Source organism: Erpetoichthys calabaricus, chromosome 14 (genome assembly GCF_900747795.2).
Source record: "Erpetoichthys calabaricus chromosome 14, fErpCal1.3, whole genome shotgun sequence".
Classification (NCBI taxonomy): Eukaryota; Metazoa; Chordata; class Cladistia; order Polypteriformes; family Polypteridae; genus Erpetoichthys; species Erpetoichthys calabaricus.
In genome coordinates, this window is record NC_041407.2 from 96779940 (window position 1) to 96806214 (window position 26275).

The 26275-nt window shown below is 40.0% G+C and overlaps 1 protein-coding gene across 1 annotated transcript in view; it reads right to left on the reverse strand.

Annotated features, from left to right (window-relative positions):
- The window catches only part of npepps (aminopeptidase puromycin sensitive), a 103775-nt gene that overhangs the window by 42975 nt on the left and 34525 nt on the right, over positions 1-26275 (reverse strand). Inside the window, exons 2-8 of the mRNA XM_028818404.2 lie at positions 23674-23758; positions 7263-7340; positions 6922-7043; positions 6686-6793; positions 4783-4983; positions 4599-4695; positions 4440-4473 (exon numbers count right to left, since the gene is read on the reverse strand). Coding sequence (XP_028674237.1) covers positions 4440-4473; positions 4599-4695; positions 4783-4983; positions 6686-6793; positions 6922-7043; positions 7263-7340; positions 23674-23758 — 725 coding nt within the window. The remainder of the gene's footprint in view (positions 1-4439; positions 4474-4598; positions 4696-4782; positions 4984-6685; positions 6794-6921; positions 7044-7262; positions 7341-23673; positions 23759-26275) is intronic.

Consider the following 26275-nt stretch of genomic DNA (forward strand, 5'->3'; position numbering starts at 1 on the left):
CCTCGCGAACGAATTGAGTTCGTAAGTCAAGGGTCCACTTTAATTGCAACACAAACACTGACTTAATCAGTTTTAACGCGAAAAGATGCTGACAAAAGAAGAGAAGAAACGGGCTGCTAAGGTGGAGAAAAGAACAGTTGCTCAGGAAGCAGCAAGCGCATCAACCTCTGAGCAAACGAATGCAAAACATATCGAGAAAAAGTCTGAAAACTAGGAATGTTCAAGTCAAGTGTTTTCACTGCACGTGCAGTGCGCCATTACTGGTCTATATAAATTTCCAACACTACAGCAACAGTTACAAAGGGTTTATCACAAAATTCTGAGAAAAAAGTGGATGTGATAGCAAATACCCAACATATGAGGCCACCTTAAGTTCTTCTAATGGAACCCATGATCACAAATGGTAAATTAGGAATAATAAGTTTATAAATCAAACACAAGTCAGGTAAGTTTGATGTGAAACAGGCCTCCAAGCAAGCACTGACAGGCCTGGGTAAAAAACATGAAAGGTGAACTGCAAATGATAACCGTTACAGGCAGAGATTTATTTCCAATTGTCCTTTTCCATTTATAAATATTTAATAGCTACTCATATTAGAACATTTTTAAGATATAGTCTTGCAAAATCTAGGCTGCTGTTTGCTTCAATAAAGTATTTGCTTATGCATGTTTGTCCGACTCCCTGAATTCTGGTACTGTGATCCATGCACATTTAGTTGAGATGCTTTCTTGCCATACACTCAGAAAAACACTGGTAGTAAAATGGTACTTTATTGGATTTTGTGGTTTCTAAAAGACCCACTATGTGATGAAAAATCATTTCATTCTGGGAAGAGTTCTGTACATATGGAACTGGTACTGTGTGTTCTGAAAAGGTCCCCAACTTGTGAACCAAAGAGAAATCTTTAAAGTATAGTAGGCAACTTATAAGGATGTAACAGATCAATAAAACCTGATCTTGGCCTGTGGTATGGCGTGTACAAGGAGTCCCTTTAAAATCAAGAACTACTCACAGTTCATAACTCTTATCATCTGTTCATGGTTATTTATGGAGACTGTAAGAGATCAAAATAAAAGGTTCTTTCTAGAGCCTTCTTGAGGATGGTTCTTTTGGCTACCAAAAATGGTTCCCCTATGGCACTGGTCTAAAAAACACTTTGGCAGCTTTATTTTTAAGTGTGCATGGCACAAGGAAAACTGAACTTTTAATTGTACTTTTCCTGAGCAAAGCAAGTAACCATATAGCCACTTTCAAAATTTTAAATATAATCTAAATAACAGAATACAGTCATCCAGCAGTCTTAAAATATTGAGTTCAAAGTTACAACCAGTCACAGTCCCGCAGGAGAGCACATTTTCACATTTGACAGCTCGGTCCCAGGATCAGTCAGTCATCTCTGCCAGTGAAGATCGTCACATTGTCCACAAAGACCCAAAAGAAATTAACACCGAGTTTTTTAGGCCAGTTGTCAAAGCAATGTAAGGGAAAAGGCAATGGAGGAATACAGAGCCAGACACAGGCTAAACTCAGGGATCACCATAAGTAGACCTTTATTTTTTCTTTTCTTTCTTCTTTTGGTCCCTAGCTGGCGTCTGACCGAAGGCATCCTCAGAGCCAGTATGCTGCTGTGGGTGCCAATGGAACTCGGATTTTGGACACAAGTCACTTCCATGCCAGGCGGTCCTCGGCAATGTTTCTGACTTTGTCAATGTTTAGTCTTGAGTTCTTCAGGTCTTCCTTGATTTGTTTGGACCATGTTTTCTTGGGAGCTGTATGTTGGATTTTCCAACGGCTGGGTTTTTGCAGCCAGATGATTTCGTATGGTAAACGTCTGCCACTCATTTGACAAACATGACCAAACCATTGTAAGAGACGTTGTTGGATTTGCTCTTCTTCGTCAAGATATTTGTTCGTTTCCACAGGCACCATTTGTGTAAGGCAAACGCTGCAGTTGCTTGTCCAATCTGGCTGTGGAAGCTACCTTCTTTTCTTGAACTAGCAGTCCTAGGGGACCTGACTATGGAGGTAGACTTACACATTATTACAGTTTACTGACTAAACCCTTTTCCCCACAACAAAATCTGAACACTTAGAGTCCATCTTATTTGATCCTGCCTAATGTTTCTGTTAAATATCTGAAAATTAAAAGGAACATTGGTCCTTACTGATTCACATCATGGTATGTCTCCATCTTTCTCGATACTCACACCAAGACCTTCATTTGATGACATTTAGGGACAAAGTGTGAGAAGTAAAGACTCCCCAGTTAGTTTAAAGTACACAGAAGCCAACTTTCTGAATAACATCAGTAAGGCCATTTAAATGCTCTACAGCAGCTACATTTTAGTCATTAACATTAGAACTAACATACAAACTAAAAACAAGCACTGATAACACATGGATGGAGGAACCAGGACTTCAGTTCAAAAATTAAATCTATTTAAGCACTCTTCACTGTTGTGCATGAGAGGATTTCCCAGAAATTTTTTTGATTTTATTATTTACCAATATTTTAGCAAAAATATTTGGGACATTATGAAAATATGCCTAAAAATCTGATTTTGGATGATGAGAATGAGAAATCTGAGATTTTCTTTATGTGATATACTTTATCAATTCCCAAGGGGAAACCGTTTTTTCACATGACCATTGCGGGGTTAGAGCATAGTGTCAGCCTCGGTGAAGCCCGCAATATTAGTAGCTTTGTTATCTCTGTTCTCCATGAAAACGTAACATTAAACGTTTTTCTCAGCCAGCATTATAAACAATGCAGGATAAGCAACAGATACAAAAATTATCATTATTTGGTGTAGAATTCCTTTAAACCACACAACATTGCTATACATGAACATTTTTTTCCTAGCTAACTTGGTTCATAGGGAAAAATAACATCTTTACATAAAAAAAAGATATGCTGTCAATGGTATTTGACGAGACATCTTGGATTGCATCACCAGTGCTCTCAGAAACTTCAAGAAGAATGAATGCATGAATGAAGAATGAATGGCAACCATATTGAAAGAGGGTATCAAGTATACTTGCATAGTTACTAAAAATTCGCAGATGACACTAAATTTGGAAGAATGGCAGACACTGATAAGGCAACAGTTCAAAAAGATCTGGATATGTTGGAGGACTGAGAGAACTTTCAGAAAATGCAATTTAATGTAGAAAAGTACAATTTGCTACATGTGAGCAGCATGAACATTAATTATAAACAGAAGATGGGGGACACTGAGCTAAAGGAACCAACCTCTGAAAAGGTTTATACTAAAAACAACACTGTCATCATCTAATCAATGTGCAAAAACAATTAAAAACTCAAAATATTAGGTTATATCATAAAAACTGCTGAATTTAAGTCAAGGGATGTTATGCTCAGTCTATATAATGCACTAGTGAGACCACATCTGGAGTATCATGTGCAGTTCCGGTCACCACACTAAAAGAAGGACATATCCTGCAATTGAAGCTGGGCAGAGGAGATTAATCAGGTGCATCCCAGGACTTAAGGACATGTCCTACGGCGACAGACTCCGAGAATTAAACCTGGTTAGTGTCAAGCAAGGGAGACTGCATGGGCAGTCTTCAACATTTTCAAGGAATTCAAGATTGCTTTGTTATCCAGAAAAATTCTTTCTACTAAACAATGAATCATGTACTCAAGAACTCCTCTAGCACAGATCACCTCTATTTTAGCCTCATTACATTGACTGCCAGTTATTTACAGGATCCAGTTTAAAGATCCTAGTTTTAACTTCTAAAGCTCCGAATGGTCTGGACTCCAATACAGATATGTTGAACTTTTACCATCCAGGCACATCTCTTATATTATCTGACCAGTGTTTGATTGTTATTCCATGCACTAGAATAAAAACAAAAGAACCTTCTCTGTTATGACCCCCAAACTGGAACGGCCTCCCTCTTGATATTAGAGCATCTCATTTTGTAAATACATTTAAATCTCGATTAAAATACTATTATTTTAGACAAGCATTTCTTTCTAGTTTGTTTATTATTGTATCTTTTATTGTATGTTTATCTGTTTTTATGATGGCTAGCTGTTTTTTATACCCTTTTCATTTGATTATATAATTTTATATGAAATATTGTAATGGTTGGTCAGCATTTTGTTAATTTTGCTTGAAAAGTGCTCTATAAATAATGTAATAATAGTAATAATAAAAAGAACACCAGTGGAAATTAAGGGGAAGTGCATTTAGCACTGAAGTGAGGAAGCACTTCTTTATGGAAAGAGTTATGGGAACCTGGAACAAATTACCAAGTCACGTAGTTGAAGCTGAATCCTGGACAACCTTTAAGAAGTATCTGGATGATGTTTTGGTACAGCCTAGCTATTAGCTAAATAAATTAACCTGATGAACTGCTGTACGCTTCTTTATCTTTCAGACAAAGAAAAAAAAAAAGATAAAAATACCTGTAAGTTACTAGGCCCCAGTTTTCCATGGCACCTGTGTAATAAAAGTAAAAAAAAAAATAAAATAAAAATGGCACATTAGTATAATGTTTCGAAATTTTGCTTGAAGGTTAGGGTTAGAGTTAGGCGTTAGGGTTACCTCAAAAGTCCAGCACTCACCAGCTGCAAAGTCAGCAATTGCAATGAGATCAATTTTAGGGAGAGGGTATGGAACATTGAAGTAGACTTTGTAAAATGGTAAGGTCTTTGTTGCCACCTGAAATAGTAAATGAAAGAATGAGGATGATCCTTTGCAACTCAACCCTCTTTAATGTCAAAATGTCCTTGGGAAGCAAGTTCTCACCTCTAATGCAAACTTTCCTTGCTCTGCTTTCCCAACAGGTGTGTAGACACGTACTAAGACTCCATCGGATGACTTCCCTTCAACAAAGTCGTATTCGCCAACTACAAAAGCCACCAGGTAAGTGGACATTATAGGTGTCCTGGCAAACTTTACTTCTACAAGGCTGTCATCTTCAACATATGGCTTCCGATCAATGACGTTCTGGAAGAAGGATAGAATTCTATTGTCAAACAACCTAAAAGAGGGCATAAACAATGAGTCTTGTTGAACTTTGGTTAGTTAAGTTTGATTTGACTGTATGGACTGTTACTTGGTTTAAATTAAAATCAATTAAAAAAAATTTAAAAAGAAGGGGAATAGGTAATGAAATTGATTATAAAAATGTATCACTGTGACTACTGTATAGGGCATGAGTGAAGCAAATGAGAATTAACATTGGGCTCTCTGAGGAAATAATGAATTTTGACATTTTCGCTCAGTATTGATTTTTATGTGGGGCACTTTCATTTGTTACATATGGTACCTTTCACCACATTTTGTAATTGTGTGTTTCTTTTCTGATATTTTATTTTACTGTAATCATACTACCTTATGCTGTAATCCTTTTACTTTCTTCGAGAATATTCATATTGTGCTTAAATTTTTAAAAATAGAAAAAAAAATATATATACACACACACACACACACACACACAGTGGAACCTCGGTTCACGAATGTCTCTGAACAAGTTCAACAAACTATTGCATCTGTTCACGACCACACAGTCTGTATACGAACAAGCCAGTTTCCCTTTCAGTTTGTGCGCGCCAATGATTTCCGCAAGTGTTCAGTCTCTCCCTGTGCAGCCAGCAACAGGGAGAGAGAGCGAGACACACACACACAGGCGCACGAGAGAGACACACACACACATACAGGCGCGCGAGAGAGACACACACACAGGTGCACAAGAGAGATACACACACAGGCGCACAAGAGAGACACATGCACAGGCGCACAAGAGACAGACAGACACACACACACACACAGGTGCGCGAGAGAGAGAGAGCGAGCGAGAGAGAGGGGGCTGGACGCATAAGGCAGAGAAGGCAGTTAAAGAATGCACCAGGCTTGTTTTTGTTTTCACTTCTGTTTACAGTGATCGGTTCGTAGCATGCATTTTTGCAATGTTACTTTTCTTGGTGGTTTGTTAAAATACAGATTTTTCAAATGTTCATTTTTTTCCCTGTGCTTAAAACTCATTAAAAAAGTGTTTTTAGTGAGCGGTTTGTAGCGCTATAGCGCGAACTCTTGCAGTGTTAGTTTTCTCTGTTGTTCAAGGTTTTCTCAGTGTTATTCAATGTTTTTACATTTAGTTTACTATTACGCTGTGCATTCTATGGTATTATTAACTATATTTGTGCTTAAAAACTTACAAAAATATATATTTACATACAGTTCGTACGGTCTGGAATGGATTAATTGTATTTACATACAATCCTATGGGGGGAAATTGCTTTGGTTCACGACCAAATCGGGTTACGACTATAGTTTTGGAACAAATTATGATCGTGAACAGAGGTTCCACCGTATTATATAGTTGGTATAGGAAAAATGAATTAAGAGGAGATAAGAGTGTGAAAGAAGACTGACAGCCTGAGCAGAACTAGCAAAGGATGCAATGTTAACAGCCGTGCTGGGGATGAGCAGGAGCATAGCGTCTGTTGAATGGCTTTAGGGAACAGCAGACATCTCAGGTTCATAAGGTTCTCAGGTGAACCAATGGATTGTTACATTGGTAACCCCATGTCCAGCCCAAAAATTGTTGAGGTAATAGCTTAAACAACAAAGAATTTCCAATGTATATACTTATCAAATACCGTGACTGCATGCCGGAAGGAAACATGCACACCAAGTTACATCTTACCATGTTAGACAAAGCTACTCTGTCTTTAGGCACAATGAGTACAATGTCAAATGTTGCTTTGATGGCTGGCTCATCCCAGCAAGGGAAGGCTCGCCGAGCATCTGTAGCCTGCAGATTCAAAGTGTGACAATAAGAACAGTGAGAAGCAGACAGACATTTTGCCAAAATCTTCAAAAGTCCGAAGGCATTCAAAAACCTGTAGGTTTGCAAAGACCCCAGAGATCAGAAAGACATACCTCAAACTGGGTGACAGCAGCATAGCGAATTTCTCCGGATGGAAGTGTGTATTTGCTCCTGTAAAATCCTTTCATTTTGTCATTAAGCTCTCCAACATAATCTATTTTTAGTGTGCCTGAACCTGAAAGTGAGTAAACAAAGACATTTCACACTGATGTTGCTGCCAGCCTCACACACTGCTGCTAAACATTAAAAAACTGCAACAATAAATATTCACAAATTCAAAAGAATTTATTTTTTAATAACATTTCACTTTGAAGTCTAAAACCAAGAAACTTGTGTCACATCTTCCTTTTCCAAGTGTGTACTCACGCACACACACACACAAAAAAGCCATTACCTTTCTGAAGGACACTAGGGAATGACAGTGTGACTTTCTCATCTTCATTCTGGTAATTGAACCCAGTGGCATTAATCTCTGAAACGAGAATAAATAAATAAATAAATAAATAAATAAATAAATAAATAATGGTGACACCTGGATACTAAAACAGATCTTGAAAATGACAACATCCTCTGCTAAACCTAGAATGAACGCCAAGGAGGCAAACAGTGTCTTCGTAATAAAACCACACAAAGGGAAAAAGGAGCATAAAGAGTAAAAACAGTCTCAAAATAAAGAAAAAGCAGCATATGCCAATTCTTCTGCATCGAGTATCACTCCTTAAACTATATGTTGTAACCCAAAGTGGGTTGTGAACAAGTTTAAGATGGGTTGCCACACAAATTTGCCATTAATCCAAACGTGACTAGTAATATATCCCTCGCTATGTAGCATACTATTTATTCAGTATTATGTGATCTGAGATGTAGTCTATAAACAGCGCTGTTGAGGCATCACAGAGAACATTTGTTTTTATGGCACGGAAATATAATAAATACTCCATACAACAGCACCACTCCTCTCACACCCTGAAAAACAATCAAACTGAGATGACCAAAAGCAAAGACGTGTAAGAACGGGGAATAAGGGAGAATTCAGTGAGTTGGAGAGTTTCTTGTCTCCATCCCCTTACTTGTGCATTGCACGGAGTTGCTTGGTGTGGTCTTTTTGTCTTCATTGTGTAAGTTAGCCCACCGTATTGAGTCACCACAAGTTGGCCCTTCCACAGACATGACTATTTAGACAACAATCATTGGAAACCAAAGACAGGGGGGTGAATATTTACAAGATTAATTGTTTTGTGTTTTATATTTGTAATTAATTAAAATACCTACCTACCTACCACACATGAGATAGATGGGAGTCAGACAGGAGGTCACACCCTGACAAGGCTTCCCTAATGGAGGGACGGACAATCCAGCCAGAGAAGAAGATGGTTTCTTACCCGGATGGGAAGCCCCAGACAAATGGACAGGTGTCCCAACTGGACACATAATGACCGAGATAAAAGAAGAAGACAGGGAAGGACCATCTCTGAGGGGTGTTTATTCCCCCAGACGCTAGATGGCAGAAACCCTCCATATCAGTGCCCATTTGGGAACCAACTGAGAATGCTGGGAGTTGTAGTCTGGCAGCATGCTGCAGGGAGATGTACTCCCTATTATATGGGATTTTCGTGTAACCCGATAGTACTTCCAACAGGAAATAGCCCTGGCACCGAAAGTACTCCTGGGACCTCAATCAAAGCGACCACACTCCCTTGTCCAAGTGAGTCGGAGCTGGGGGGAAAGGAAGGCACCACATGACTGGAGCAGGGCAGTGCGGTGGTGAAAGGAAAGAAAACCTGTACTTTATGCTTGTTCTTATACTGAATTATTTCTGTATAATGAACAGCCCTTTATTTGAACTCAGGACTGTATTTGTGTGTTCATGTTGGAGTTTGGGGCTCACTGGCAGCCCCCCAGTTCTATCACTATATACACATATACATGTGCGCCCTTAGAAGACAGGCTAAGGGCTTAAAGTGCACTAACCTTTCTTCTCCCTCTTCTGCAGATCACCCAAAGAGAAACCAGCCTAAACAAACTTCCTCCCATTCCTGTTTCTCTTTCCTAGCCACATCTCCCATCGATGTGGGTCCAGGATCAAAGAGCTGGAAGTGACCTCTTCCTACCCGGCATCTATAAGAACCCAGCACCTTCCCTCCTTAGTTTGCCCTTGTTTGGACATGGAACCAGAGAGTGCTCTGGAGCCATTATTCTCTGTATTGTGTTATACAATATATGGGGTGGATCCCCAGATCTTTTTCTATTCTCCCTTTGTGTTTGGACAACATATATATACACACACACACACACACACATATTAATATTATATATATATACACATATTAATATTATATATATATATATATATATATATATTATATATATAAACATACACACACACACACGCAGCAAATTTAAGTCCACTTTCCAAATGTCTCAGGTTCACCCCCTCCTGCTCAGTTCTTAGACAAACAAAGACAATCTAATTTGGTTAGAAAACATCTATAAAACAGATCCATCACATGTGACAGTGCATCCATTCCTGGTCAGACCAAACATAACCGCAGACACAGAGAAGATGAAGACAATACGAAACACTTGCTAATGGCATAACACAAAGAATTATTGAAAAAGCAATACAACTGAGTAATATGAGACAACCTAAAGAGCATCTCCAATAGTTTCATTCACCTTTGATTGAAGCACTGAGACTGGTTGGGTTTCTGTCATATTGCCAGGGAGATTAAATACCCTGTTGTTAATGGCCTGGCCTCCTTATGTTTGACTGCATGCACATGTACACTATTAGTCTATTATCTTTAACATTATAAATAATAATTATACTTAAAACATTCAAATAATTATAAATAAAAGTACAAATTAAATAACATATAAGATTATAGGGGGCTGGACCCAATCCTGGCAGCACTGGGTACAAGGTAAGGATCAGTTCTGGAGAAGGAACAAACCTGTTGAAAGGACCACTCACATTCTCACACACACATTCACTGCAGGGCCAAGTTCAGAGTCACTAATTCACCTCGCCTCTATTTCTTTGAGAATCTGGGAGGAAAACCGTAGTATCCAGAGGAAATTCCACACGAACATGGGGAGAACAAGCAAAGTCCACACAGGCAGCATCCCAGTACTCAGAATACTCCATGTGTGAAGCAGCACTCCTATCCCCACTGTGCACCCCATTACTTTTTATTAAATTTAATGTAATAGGAGATAACAGACTAAAATTATTCTAATAAGAGTGGCCAAATCATTTAGGAGTTCCTGAACTAGCATTTCAAATCAAGGCAGACTTCAGCAGAAGCAAACAGTGGACCACTTTTGACAGCAGCAGCAGGTCCAAGTCCACTAAAACTTGCACAGCATGAAAACAGAATAATTCTAGCATCTACTAGATCAAAGTAATACCGCATGCTTAAATTGTTTGAAATGGACTTATAAAATAAATGGCCAGCTCTGTCCCTGTGAAAATCAAAAGCAGACAAGTGTTGGCTCTCATCACTTGGCATTCAAAGCCCGCTGTGGCAAAAACTTATACCAACCCCCCCCCCCAATACAGTCTGTGCTACGCATTGGCATCCCCATTTTTTTTGCCATTTACTGCTATGTGCCTCTACCAGAAAAACAACTTCTATGTGGTTAACTTTTTTAAAAAGCCAAGATCCCAAGTATGGCCTAGCAATTTTTTCTAACAGTGGCAGTAAAATGCATGCGTATTATTAGCAAAGTTTGTATCATTTCTCCACTTTGTCTTTATTTTACCATTGATAATATTCTGTTCTGTGTAGGCTGACAGACATTTATCTTCTCTAATAACCGCCCTTGGCCTGTGCTTTCTATTGCTTCTCAGTTCAATTATTTTTGTATTTCGCTCCTCACTGACTGCAGGCACAGAGCGTTGTGACGAGTTCTCAGGTAAAATGGAAGTATAGATTTTTCAAATGACTGAATACAGAATTTATACACATAAAGACACTGATTTGTTTAAACACACAGGAAAACAAAGTAGTTTCAAACTGATGAATAGAAACAGAAACCAACAATATCAATCCATTAAGTAGTTTCTGAGGTATGACCAGTTGACAACAGAGAAAAGGAGAACAAAAACTCCACTCAAGGGTACTCTGGGAAAAAATAAACCTCTGGAGCTCCACGACCAGATAGAACAGAAAATCAGGCACAATTGCAGTCCTGGAGACCTCGGCCAACTGGCCGACCACCACCTTCTAATCAGAAGCCAGTTGTGCTTCTCCTCATTTTGTTTCCTTATCTCATAGACTGTTTGAATTATCTGGTTTGCTTCAATCATACGCCACAGCATCTTTATTGGATGGTGCTATGTGTTTGTAGCGTCGGTCTCTCCTCCCAGAACTACATACAGGAACCGACATAAGAGATAAGCTCACCCAGGAAATGACTGCTAGGCTGCAGAGGAACTGTGGCACTGTTTGCTCCACCATGACCCACATAGCAAGTTGTCTTTCTTTTACTTTTATTTTTTTTTCTGTTTATGTTGGTTGGCATCACACAAGAAAATAACCAAATGTGGTTAACAGAGGCCTTTGGCCAAAATTGTCAAGTTCCTCTGACATTCTTGTAGCTGAAATCCAGCACTCCCCCCTGTCTTGTGCTGCATGCCACATATTGATAATAGTTGGACTGAAAAGAGCTGAGCAAGCAGGAGTTAAGTAAACCTGGAGAGACATTTTCCAGCTTCCATTTGTGAAGTTATATCTGCTGATGAAGGTATATACATGTCTGCCTGCCCAAATGCTCAAGGCAGAGGAAGCTGGCATTTACAGTTCTCTGCCCGGTGGGTACATCCTGTGTTAACATGGTCAGGTCCACGAAAATATACAAGAAGAAAATATTTCCAAATCTGCCATCATGCATTCACATCACAGGGATACTGTCAGAACTCATTCAAGGTGTGTAATAGCCCACCAGGGTGACAGGGGGAGCTACCCTCAACCCACTCCTTCCACCAGGACAGCTATAAAAGCCTGACACTACCAAAGGAGGGCATCTCATTTGGACACCTGGACAAACCTATACAGTACAGAGTTCTGAGACCCTCACTTGCACATGAGAACCTTTGCTTTGAGGGCTGAGATGGCTGCTTTATGTTCTATTTTGCGCCCTTTTGCTGTTCATTGCCATAGAACTAAATATGGTGACCCTACTGGCATTCCGACACTTCCTGCAGGTTCCAGTATTTCTCCCACCCATTCACACTGCTTAATCACATTCAGAGTCGTGGGGGGTGAGCAGAGCTTATCCTGGCAGCACTGCCCACAAATCAGGAACCAATCGTGGACATGGTGCCACTCTAATGCACACAGAGGGTCACAATCCAGAATTGATAATTAACACATTTATCTTTTGGGGATGCAGAACAAAAACCCAGGTAGACACGGGAAGAGCCTGCAAACACCACACAGACAATGACCAGGCCTAGAAGCTGAAGCCAAAATGCTGGATCCATGCGGTGACAACGCCATTCACTGTTCTGCAATGCTGAGAACAGGAAGCAACTGTAGAGGAAACGCAGCTTGGGATGGTGAAAGTAGCCAACAGAATTTGAAAATGCAGCGGCTCTGATTGGTCTTCTGCTGAGGGTGCTGGGGCTTTTGGGGTCAAAGAATGTCAGTGCGTTTTTTAAAAAGGGGGCCGGTTACCAAAAGCAAAAGAAAAAGTTTTTGTAATTTGTGTTTCAAGTTCCTGTCTGTCTGCCTTCTGTTGGGTTACCTGTACTAATTTGTGTTGTCCTGGATCATTTCGTGATTGGTGTCTGAATTGCCTGCCGTCTGCCTGTGTACATGAGGACTGTAAGTGGATTCATGGCCACCCTGCAAAGAAAGGAGTGCTCCTGAACCCGTCCACACCATTTCACGAACTAGTGGTAGGACTATCTTTACATTCCCATTCAATGTGTGGATCTCTGGACTATCTATTTTCATCATTACATTTAATCCATTGCTGTTTTTCATGAACTTTTTTCATGATTTACTGTGTGTGTTTTCTTTGTGCTGTTGTTGTATTTAATGTGTGATCGCCGTAAGGGGAAAAAGGGTGGTATTGTCGTTTTCATTACATTCTTTATTTGCTGTTTGATTACCGGTTTGCTTTGTTTTAGTCTCTGTTTGTGAGTGCGTGCAGGTTGGGCCAAGGCTGGGTGTGTCCCTGGAATCTCCACCATAAAAATAAATCACCATCTTCTTGACGGTGTGAATCTTAGCGGTACTGGACCGCTACAGCATTATTCATCTCTCCTTGCTGCTGATTGACTGTGATGCATCTCCAGCTGAGTGTTCTTGTGTTTTCCGTTTTGTTCCTCTGAACCCTTAAACCACCACAACTGGCTATAGTCGTTTCCCAGTGCCATTTGTGAGTATGCAGGAGCTGATCAGTCAGTGTCATACATTCGTTGAGCAGCCAGCTCATGACCACTGCCAGCTCCTTGTGAGCAGGGGGACTGAACGCATCCCTAGAAGACATGGACACTCTTCAAAAAAACCCTCTTTAAAAACATTGATAAGACTACCTTCACATTGCTCCCTTACTTGCTGGGCTTACTTGTGGCTGCTCTGTCGCGTGATATGCTTCTCGCATGATGCTACGCTTACTTAAAAGCCTGAATAGCACCTGTCCTTTTTGGCTGATTGCTTTGTTTCTCTCTCCTCCCCCAGACATCATCTGCTCCTGTTGGGGGTCCCGCTCCCGTTGTGCTCCCCTATGATGTTTGCCTATTCTTTTAAACGAGAACTAACTGCATACTCAGCTCGTTTTACTTCTGAAAGAGACAAGTTTGTTTGAAGTGTTTGAATAAAGTTCCTGTCTCTACAATCTCCTGTGTTTCTGTGCAATTCTGTGACCCAAGCGTGACACCCTGCAGCACTGCAGCCTCACTGTCTCTGGGAATGAGCCGCTGCACTATAGCCAGCCAGCATCAGCGCTTACCTCTGTGTGCTTGCGTGCAGCCAGTTCAGGCGCAGTTGGCTCTGTGATTTCATCCATGGCGTCAGTTACACCTTGTACATATTGTTCCATCCATCCATCCATCCATTGTCTCCCGCTTATCCGAGGTCGGGTCGCGGGGGCAGCAGCTTGAGCAGAGATGCCCAGACTTCCCTCTCCCCGGCCACTTCTTCTAGCTCTTCCGGGAGAATCCCAAGGCGTTCCCAGGCCAGTCGAGAGACATAGTCCCTCCAACGTGTCCTGGGTCTTCCCCGGGGCCTCCTCCCGGTTAGACGTGCCCGGAACACCTCACCAGGGAGGCGTCCAGGAGGCATCCTGATCAGATGCCCGAGCCACCTCATCTGACTCCTCACGATGCGGAGGAGCAGCGGCTCTACTCTGAGCCCCTCCCGGATGACTGAGCTTCTCACCCTATCTTTAAGGGAAAGCCCAGACACCCTGCGGAGGAAACTCATTTCAGCCGCTTGTATTCGCGATCTCATTCTTTCGGTCACTACCCATAGTTCATGACCATAGGTGAGGGTAGGAACATAGATCGACTGGTAAATTGAGAGCTTCGCCTTGCGGCTCAGCTCCTTTTTCAGAACGACAGACCGATGCAGAGCCCGCATTACTGCGGATGCCGCACCGATCTGCCTGTCGATCTCACACTCCGTTCTTCCCTCACTCGTGAACAAGACCCCGAGATACTTGAACTCCTCCACTTGGGGCAGTTTTTAAATAGTTTTTACAGTTCATTAGCAGTGTGTAAAATTATCAGAAGGGAAGTGAAAGGAAAGGCGGGGTTATGGCAGTCCTGGTGCAATGCTAGAGAAAAGTCGCAAAGATAAAAATTATGCTTTTTTTTTTTTTTTAATTTCAGGGTTCTGCAAGAAGGTCAAACCCATGTCATACCTCCTAAGTGCAAAATAAGTTATTTTTGAGAGGCACTAAAACCAACCAAAGTATTTAACTTGTCAGTCTGTCAGGTCGCTTGCAGTACTGACTGCCCTAATATAATGACAACTTCCTACAAAACAGAAGTACAATGATTATCCATATCCATTATTCCAGTTTGCAGTATCTTCACTAATTTATGGAAACAATGAAACATAACCACCCAAATAATGCACGGTGTCAGTTTTTAGGCGACACGGAAGCTATGGAGAACTTTTTGCGTGCCAGACAGCATACAGCAGTGTTTTCCAACCTTTTCTCTGGGGTGGTACACTTTATGTAACCCAAAAAATCTCAAGGCACACTGCGATTGTACCAACTACAAAAATATTAATGACATACACGTGCTAAACTGTCCAAAGGGTCTTGATTACCGGAGATGCAATAAAAAAAATTAGTTTGGAGATTGGCGCCATCAGACAGCACAAAAACTAGACAAAGAAAACTTTAAATGGGAATTCTTTTGCTTTAATTTAGCAAAAATATCTGCCAATGGGGTAAGCAAAATTTACGTGATAAGATTTAAGTAAGCTAAAAAAATTGTAAATGCAAATTTAATAGGTCAATAATTCTTAAAATATGAAAAACAAGATTTAATGTCTTGATATAAGTACTTTTCACTTACTTAGATTTCATTTTTTTGCAGTGTACTTGTATGTCCACTGTCCCTCGGCTCTGCGAGAGTCACTGGTGAAGACGCACCGTGGTGGCTGGACCTCCAACGCGTCTTCCTGGCTGCTACAGTGCACTCAAAGTGCTGTGTCTGCAAAACAAGGATCGCGGTGCTGCTTTTATGTCGGCTTCGCCAGGTACTTCTGTCTTTCTCAGACAGGTTTCAACCATGAGAAGAGTGTGCTTCTCTCAGATCAGGGCCCAGGGGCACTACACTGTTACTTACACGGCACACCAGTTGAATTATATGTTGAGTATAATTATCAAGTCGTTGAAGATGATGAACAATTGAGGATAGCATTTGCACAGTTTTAACACAATTTTAATGTATGCCCATACATTAGGAGAAGCTTATACTTTCAGTTATATCAGTCTTTAGCAGTGCAGTCAAAATCTATAGTCGTTTCGATCATTTAGTTTTACCTTGACACATCTGTGTTTTATAAACTATGCCAATTTGATAATTAACACAAGATTTTTTTTTTTTTTGTTATTTTTGTAGGTGCTTATAATACAGCCCAGGGTCCTAGAAACTATTGAAATCAGAAAAAAAAAATTGAAATGTAGAGATGTCTGGTAATTGAAAGGAACTACTCAGGGAGTCTCTCTCCTAGGAGGTTTCATTTTGCCAACATGCTTGCATCGCTTGTTTATTAGCAGCTAATAGAGTGACTCTCTTTTCGGATGTTTCGTTTTACCGACGTGCTGGCCTCACTTGTATATCCTTAGAGGTGAAGCCCTTAGCCCGACTCCACCTCTCACTTCCAGGCCGGACAGACACGCACACTTCCACGCGTAAACGTTTATATATAAGACTGGCCTCGTTTTCTTATTGGCTTTTTTCAACTTACCTTTTAGGAAGGCATTCAAATTCAGGTTGTACTTGCTCAAGTAGGATTTTGTTAAAAGTTCGGGTTTATGGTAATTGTTTAAGTTCAAGCTATGACATTATTCATTTATTTAATTTTTTTAATTCCTTTGTGTTGATTCTACATTATTTTTATGATTCAATGTGTGTTTACTTCATTACTTAAGTACTTATTTTATGATTACATTTTAATGTTAGATGTGATTAATTACATACAGTGATGCGGTTGATTACTTTTTTTTAAAATCAATTCTTAGCCCTAGTTAATTCCAAACAAAACAATAATAAGATGTAAAACGCAAGATCTATAGACACAAGAGCAACAGCAGTTCTCTTGATCATTTAAGTGTCCATTGTAATTCATCTCTGCCGTGTCTGACACAGAAGCTTTTACATTTCTGCTCTCCTTCTTTTATCCTATCAAAGCCTATTCACGAGTTGCAGGAGACAGCCAACTTTGCTAAACTTCCTAACTGCTCACTTGGCACACTAAAGTACTTAGCAGTCCCATTACCGCTGCAGAAAAATAACTAAAGCCATTGTGCTGTTTACTCGAGCTGGCAGCAGTTTAGAGTAAGCTGAGTGCTTTGTAAACATGACAGCTATGTAACAAACTGAACGAGGCAGGCAACCGCAAGAAACTTAACAGCCTTTGGGAATCTGATAGGACTGCAAGTACCTTCTAGTAGAAAATAGCAAAGAATAAGAGTCAAGGTGGAAAAGATATATGGTATCAAAAAAAAAAAAGGAAAAAAATACAGAAATGCATGAAGTAATCTGTCCAGCAGTAATCTGACTGTAACGCAGCCTGAGAAAACAACAACTCAAATAATATACTAATGTGCTGCTATTAGGAGACCAGTTCTGAATATATCACTCCTCAGGATCACCCCAGTGTAAGTGTCTGCACGTATAAATGACCGACTCCCTGTCCAGGGCTGGTTCCTGCTTTTTGCCCACTTATTCTAGGAAATGTTTTTGTCCCCAGCAACCGTGAACTGGATTTGGCCAAGATGGCAGTTTATGTCTACATATATTCACAATCAATAAGTCATTCTAGGGAAAAGAAAACTCTAAACCAATATATGAAAAATGACAAAACAGTCAAGTGGAGAAGCCAAGTCAGACAGAGCAGACTTGGTAGTTTTAAAAACGGTTTTAGGAATTGGCCAGAGAGGATGATTTAGATCTGCCAATAACAGATCAAGTGCAAATAAACCCTGTACCCTAACTTCCACATTTTTGCAAGGACAATGTCATAGAATTATACAGAACAGCAGTGGTAGTTTGGGTCACATGTTAGGAAGGCAAAAGCAAAAAGATTTCATTTCCTAGGATCCCGGTCTCTTCACGCTGTTCTAGACATGTGCTGCTGCATCTCATCTTTAATGAACTGCTTTCATAAGGAAATCATTCCATCTTCCAGGAACCCCAATTATCAGCATACTAGGTTTGATTTTTGTATCTTACCCCATGTAAAAATCTTGCAATAGTCACTTCTGTTCCTTAAATGCCCCTGAACCCATTCTCTTCATGCTCTGGAACTGCTCCACTGTTACTCCCTATTGGCTTGCTGTTTTACATTCCCTCTTTTCAATGCTCTCTGCCCAGATCCCTCTTCTCAACTCAGTTTTCTTCTCCTCTACCATTCCACACTATCCCTTTTAGCCCAGTCCCAGCAGAGGCTGGTCTCTCTCTGGATACCATTGCAGCCAAACTCACTCTGGCCTCTCAGTGCAAATCCCCCTGTTCTGTCCCGGTTTATTCTTAGAGATCTTCTCTCTATAACCTAACTTATGTGGAACTCTCAGGATTGAGGACTGGTGAAACATCTGGCTCCAATATCAGGGAGCAGCTTTTAGTCACCAACGCTTGTCGGTGAATATCCATCTGGTGGCCAGTGGTGACAGCAACCTGTCCTCCTTGCTGCCTTTCATTATCAGTCTGGCTGTGGACAGCTGCCCTTTCGGATTAGTCATGCAGACACTGCTTTAATCAATTTGTCTTTTTATGTTGTTCATCACAGGGATAGGGTGGGGAGGTTTTTTTTATCTCATTATTTTGTAATTTCATACATCCTGCTTCTTTTTGTATTTTACTTATTGTTTCATAAAAAAAATTTTCACAAAAAAGAATCGCTTCAATGAATCTACCTGTGATGCATATTAAGCTTTAGCTTACTGGCCTAAATGTACTTGGATCAGGCCTTTTTATAAAACAGGATCAAATTTGCTTGCCTGCAGTCTTAACAAATTTCCCAGATTTTTGAAAAATATGTGCACTCACTAACTTCCTTAAGGACTTGATGATAAATGTTACCTGTTAAATTTCTGTCTACTCAATCCAAGCAGTCACCTCCTTAGTAGTCCCTGTTACTTTTGAGTAATACTTAGCGATTGATAAATAGGAACTTGGACTTAAACTTAAGATATTAAACATGCCTGAAATATACAATAAAAAAAAACAAGTGTGACGCACCAACTCAAACGCTTTTCTTATTAGTGGTTATGAATTTAAACATGAGGGGACATTGTGATGTAGCGTTTAGAGCTGTGGCATCACAGTTTTAGTGTCCTAGGTTTGAATCTTATCTTGGTCATTTTCTGTAAGTTTGTTTTCTGCAAGCACTCTGGATTCCTTCCCGGGAACAGGCTGCCTGCATTAGTCTAATGTTCTTCTGAATGGTTCAACCAAGATTGTCATGGCATCTCACAGGAAGATAAACTGAACAACGGCAGGACCCAGCTGCAGAAAGGACCTATATGACACAAGAAAACTACTGAAAGGTTCAGTAAAAGAAACCAACAGTATGTGTAAAGGTAAGTGCAGACAAAAGAGAGAGTAAGATATTTCAAAACCATAACCGTCACTTGATGGGGAACTAAATGCTGAATTTTGGAATTAGTTCAAATGAGCATGGAGAAGAGCCAGCTGAGGTGGTTCAGGCATCTGACCCTGGATGCCATCCTACAGATGTTACAAAGGCACAACAAGCTGGGAGGAGAAAACCCAGAACTCACTGGGAGGATTATACCTCCCAGATGGCCTAAGAACACCTTGGGATTCTATAGTATGAGTTGGCAAGTGTGGCTGTGGAAAGAGAATTATGGGCCTCACTGCTAAGACTGTTGCCCCTACAACCCGGCTTTAGATAAGTGGTGGAAAATGAATGAATGGATGAGTGTATAGTACAGTACCTATAGAATTATTTGCTTTTGTCACATTAAACCACTATTACCAGCTGTAAGTAAGCATTGCAACTCTCAATACCTAAGTGTAAATAGAATTCTTACATTTTGATTAATGAAATACCCAGTTTGGATAAGTGATCATCCCCTTAGAGTAGCCATTATCAACTTAGTCAGGTACAATAATCGCCTTTCATATTACATCGGCTAATTGGCCCCCCACCAGACAACTGTAGTTACCCTGGTGAGGTCAGAGTAAACCAGTCTGTTCCTTGGGGATTCCACTGCTAGAAGTGCTTGGAAATGCACACAATTCCCCCTGGTTGGAAAGGCGCTTTCAAAGGGGCTCTGGGATCAAGTTATGGAAAGGAACAAGTTAGGAGGAAAACACAAAAAGACCTCTAAGGCTTTAACTAACCATCTGTATACCGTTCAGACCATTATAATGAAGTGGAAAATGTGTGTCAACACATTGCCTGAACTGGCTAACTGAGCCAGGTGGATGTTGATCACGGAAGCTATCAAGATGCCAATAGCAACTTTGAAGGATCTATAAGTCTTCATGGCTGAAACTGGTTGGTCTGTGCAGGTTGATAACAATCTAGCTAGCTTTATGCAAAGCTGCCCTGTATGGCATGCTGGCAAGAAAGAAGCCTCCCCTGAAAAAGGACCATGCCAAGTCTCATTTGTGCACTGTAAAAAAACACTGATTCCGATGACATTGACAAAAGGTTTGATGTCAGATGAGATCAAAACTGAACTCCAAATGCTGTGTGGCGAAAACCACACCACATAACCCAAAACAATATACCAACTGTGAAGCAGAATTATTTTAGGGTTGGCAGAATTATTTTAGGGTTTTGGTATGGGGGGGAATGGGCGGCTTCCTCTTTAGCAGGGACTGGATGATTGGTCAGGATTGAGAAAAAAAAACGAATGCTGCCAAATACACTCAAATTCTTGAAGAGGCTCTCCAGCCCTTTGCCAGACAGCTGAAGATAGACAGGTAATTCACATTTCAGCAAAATAACCATAATACACCGCAATCGCAATGGCTTAAGGATGAATGTCCTGGAGTGGCCAAGTCAGAGCCCTGACTTAAATCTGATAGAGGATCAGTGGATGGATGTGAAGAGAGGGGCCCATGACTGAACACAAACAATTCTGCAAGGAACATTGGGCAAGTATTCCCCAGTTTAGGTCTGCAAAGCTGGTAGAGACATACCCAAACAGGCTAATTGCTTTCATTAAAGCAAAACTTGGCACTATGAAAAAGAAAATCATAGGGCCGATCACTTCCAACCCTCTTTTTCCAGTCTCTTTATTGATTTTCATAACCGCTGCTTATTTACAAAATGTGTAAATAAAGCTGGAAAAAGATCTTGTACAATAGGTTTTGGTTTCAGGCTCTGTCACAAAAGAAGTGGCCATTTCAAAGGGATACAATGAGTTTCTATAACCACTGTATTTATTTGGAGTAATAGATGAAACAAAATTAAAGCACCATTTTCTCTTAAATTTAGACATGTCTTAACATTATGTGGTTAGAGTAAAATTTTTAGAAGATTCACTGTGATAAAAAAAAAAAAATACAATAAAGTCTCTTTGGTTAGTCTGCTAAAGATTAGCAAATTTCCTAAGATGGTGATAATGGATTGCATCAAGTTCAAAGTAAACGCCACACCTCCTTCCTAGAAGATCAACTCCCTGGTGTTGCTGCTGGTTTCTATGGCCTAAGTCACCCAGCTGACTCGCATCACATGTGCGGCAGCAGAGAGAGAGAAAAAAAAAAAAGTTGCTATGGAAGAAAGGAACAAAACAAAAAGGCAAACAAAACCAAGTCTGTGGCACTTTTGCTTTTGCTTCTTTGTTTACTTGAATTGACTCTTTGGCACCAAGACTCCATTAAAAGAAAAAAAAAGTAAAAACAACGTAGTGCATGCTGCTTCATATATACAAAGGTTATAACAAGTATGCTACAGTATGCCCCCAGCCAGGTATTGTCTGCCTCTCTGTAAACGCACTGCTTCAACTTTTACTGGAGTCCTTACTAAAGTTTTAACACAAAATACAAATTTTTCAAAGTAATCAGACCCCCCCTCGCTTTTTGCACATTTTGTTATGTTGCAACCTTGTGTCAAAATCTTTTAAATTCTTATTTCCTCATCAACACCCCAGAATGACAAAGTGAAAACAGGATTTTAGACATTTTTGCAAATGTATTAAAAATTTAAAAACTGAAATAATCCACTGACAGAAGTATTCAGATCCTTTACATAGCACTTAGTTAAAGCCCCTCTGGCAGCCGTTCCAATCTTTTGGGTTCTGATGCAACACCTGGATTTGGGGCTTTTCTGCCATTCTTTTCCAGCTCTGCCAGGTCGGATGGAGACCCTCTGTGGACATTATCAGGTCTCTCCAGAGAAGTCTGAGTGGATTCAAGTCTGGCCGTTGACTGGGACACTCAAAATTCAGCTGCCCCCTAAGCCACTCCTGTGTTCTCTTTGCTTTGTGCTTAGAGTCACTGTACTGTTGGGTGACCCTTCAAGCTCACAGAACTTTGAGCAGATTTGTATTAAGGATGATTCTGTATTCTGCTCCATTGTGCTTTCACTCATCCCAGACTTATCTGGCAGTCCCTACCGCTGATAAACAAATCCACACCATGATGCTGCTACCTACATGCTTCACCATTGTAATGGTATTGCACAGGTGACAAGTGGTGTCTGGTCTCCTACATATGTGTTGCATAGAATTGAGGCCAAACGTTTTAATCTTGGTTTTATTAGACTAGAGAATCTTCTTTCTCACAGTCTAAGAGTCCTTCAGGTGCCTTTTTGCGAACTCTATGTGGAGTTGTTTCACGTGTTGTCTAGGCTCTCTGCCATAAGGCCCAGATTAGTGGAGTTTCTCCCATCTCCACACAGGTTCTCTAGAGCTCAGCCTGAGGGACCCTTGGGTTCTTAGTCACTTCTCTTCCCATAACCCCGACTGCATAGTTTGGCCAGCTCTAAGAAGAATCATAGTGTTCTGTATTTAGTGAGTGATATAATCTATTCCTTGCTTTTTTGAATTATATTTCTAAGGTGGCCATGATAGACTGGCCATCTGGCTCTGTTCTGTTTTGTGTATTGGATTTACCCCATTTTTTGATACCCATTGCACACTCAACCTACCTCTCTCTCAATTGCTTTTCCCAGGATTTCTTCTATTCAACACAAGGATATTTTTTGGGAGTTTTTTTTTTGTTTTCTTAGGGAGTCAACTGGGGGGGGGGGGGGGGTTCGGGGGGGGGTGCTGTGGCATTTGTATGTGTTGTCAAAAAACAAGGCCTGTTAAAACCCACTCAGGCACTCCTTGTGGGACTTTGGGCTATACAAAAAATAAATTGTTGCTGTTGTTGTTCAAAACTTCTTCCACTTAAGAACTCTGGAAGCCACTGTGCTCTTGGGAAACCTTCAGAGTTGCAGAATCATTTTTGTAGCCTTCCGCAGATCTGTGCTACAACACAATCCTGTCTCTGCGCTCGGCAGGCAATGCCTTTGACCTCTTGGTTTGGTTTTTGCACCAATCATGTCCAATCAACTGAACTGATGACAAGTGGATTCTAATCAAGGGGTAGAAACATCTCAATGATGACCAACAGAATGGGGGGAACCTGAGACAAATGTCAAGTGTTGTAGCAAAGGGGCTGAACACTTGTGTCAATGTGGGAATTCAGTTTTTATTTTTAAAATTTTGTAAATATTCCTAAAATCCCGTTTTTGCTTTGTCATTCTGGGATACGGAGTATTTAAAATGATTTTAGCACAAGGCTGCAACATAACAAAAGTGTGTAAAAAAAAAAAAAAAAAAAAAAAAAAAAAAGTTTCAGGGGCCGAGTACTTTCTGAAGGCACTGTATATACTGTTACTACAATATCTCACAATTCTGAAGTGAAAACAGGTCAATGGGGGTCACCATTTGTGACGCCTGAATGCACTTGACATGATAACGCATATGACTGATGTCAACTTAAAATCAAGGACAAGCTAGTTGTAGGACATGTTTTTTAATGTGTGGAAACCCAACACTGTGCATTGTTCTGAAAACAGCTGCGTGGCCAGGCAGCCTGCCTAGAGCGGGAGGACAGATACATGAGCTATGTCACTGGTCCTTACCTTCGGCGCCTTCAGGTGCAAATGTTGCTGTTATTATGTCAATGTCGGCACAGTTCATAACAATCTGATTAGTGGGTTGTGTAACCTGAAAAAAAGAAAGAAAATCATTCTAGACAGAAACAACAGTGTAACAAACTAAAAAGCAGGAGTGCTGTCCCCTCAACTTTTTCGTATACTCAGATATGGGGATGGATATTTGAAGAGTAAACCACAAGACAATGATTATATTTTTATATTATGTAATTTAAAGAACCATCAACATCAAGTCAAATTAATAATATATTGAACAATTATTATAAAAGTTAAATAAATCGGACTCTGCTGCTACATGAATAAAAGGTAATGTACCACTTCCGGTTAACAGAAATGTACAAAAGTTGATCGAAATCTAAATATTGTACCTAATACTAATAATAGTATGCAAAATTTGGTTGATCTAAGTGAAAGCATACTCAGGTTATCGTGTTTTTATATTATATATATATATATATATATATATATATATATATATATATAATATATATATATTTATATAATACATACATACATACATACATACACACACACACACATACATACATACACATACATACATATACGCACGCGCACACACAGACAGACAATTCCAAAAATGGTATTTTCGGACTCGGGAACGTTGAGATTCATCACAATATCAAAATTGAATTTTTGGAGGATTCCAAAACTTTCCCTATACTTAGTGTACGAGAAAGTCAGGGAGATCAAAAACTTTGAGATTTATTTAAAAAGCGTACTCCGCAAAAGTAATGCGACACGATAATATAAAAACTTCAGCTACCGAACAGCTAACTAGAGCAGGACCTCAGGAAATTAAGACTTGAGGGCTAAAATGGACTAAAATTAAAGTATTATTTCACATGGGGATGTTGGCAAGTGGATAAGTGGATTTACTTTAAAGGAATACTCCACACAAAAATGTTTTTTTATGTTGCTTACTCCAAGTGGTTTGTCATCACAGTCAAGTTTTTCATCTTACATCTTCATGGAGAATGGAGGCGAGAATGTTTTTAATAGAATGGGAATAATAGAATCGCAAAAACATTCATGAAAAAATTCTTACTATCATTCATATTAATATAAGCATCAAGTCATCCAATCATATACTCACAGTGTAAAAAGCATGTATTTTTTGCTAAAGTATTGCTAAATTAAAACTTCCAGAAAATTAAAAAGTAGTCCTCAAACATGAAGCTCCTTCAAACAGGATGACCCTTCTGAATTGAAGACGGGAGTATTGACCAGTGAATGAGAGGGGAGAGGAGGGTCATCAATTCAAATGTATAATCCTGTGTGAACGACTCCTATTTGTAGACTACTTTCATTTTCCAGAGGTGGTTTATTTAATATTTTAGCTTAAAAAAAAAAAGCACATTGTGATATGACTGGATGACTTGAAACGTGGATTATACATTATTATTATTTTTTCGCAGACACTTTTTATATTCTTTGTAGTGGTCCAACATTGGTCTCTGTAGACACGATCAGTCCTGTCAGAAAGTTTTTGATATCTGGTCTCTTTTTTTTTTTTCCGTGGCCATCACAACAAACGTCATGGCTTATGTAACCTGTAAAGGGTGGAGTATTACTGTCTTATGTCTGATACACTCTCTAACACTGAGCATGTCACCTAACCTCTGAAACATCTAACTGAAAGCAAAAGTTTCAAAAACGTAATGAAAAACATTCATAAATGAAATGTCTGTGCCAACATGGACAGTGCATACCCTGTGGCAGTGCTGAATGACTGGCAAAAAAGCAGCGTCTTCAAGAAGTCTGCACCTCTTCAGACATTATGAGAGAGTGTGTCCTCCACCCAATGCAACACCCACTAAATAAACAGAAATGAACACAATCAGCATTCCTCTTAAATGCCATCAGCTTGTAACCCTGCCCTTCCTTACTCCTTTAATTAGTATTATTAAACCCCTGGCATCTTTTCGAAAACAAATTACACACACACCTCATGACACATTTTAACACGTATTTAAAAGAAAAATGAAGGAAACCAAAGATGGAAACAAAAATAGAGTACAAAAAAAAATGCTGACTGATTACAGTTGTGTTCTGTAGATTATTAAGGAAATCAATGTGTTTATCTTACAAGACCATCTTTTTTTCCTGACAAGTAAAATACTATTCTGTCCCACAACAAAAGAAGAAGATCCAACGATATACTGAATAATCTATGTATCTCCATTTTGTGTATATACCAGACCACAAATCACTTACATAAATAAGTGCGTTTCAAAATGTAAAGTGATAAGTCGTCTCACTTTAGTTTGTGTCACTTGTCCCAACAGGCTTAGCTGTTATTAGGTTATGTGTGGTTATGGTGCAGGACCTCACGTCATTGAGTAAATGTCATAAAACATGTTCAAACATGGAGGTACACAGAATGACACAAGTCCAGCCAAGTCTAATCACCAACGGGTACAGCAGTCACCTAGTTGTGACAGTAAAGCTGGGCCACACACCGTCAACACCACTCATGTGCAGTGGAAGCGGCTGGACCATCCACATCTCACGGCCCACATCTCACACCTCAGCCCTTAGGTGGCAAGTG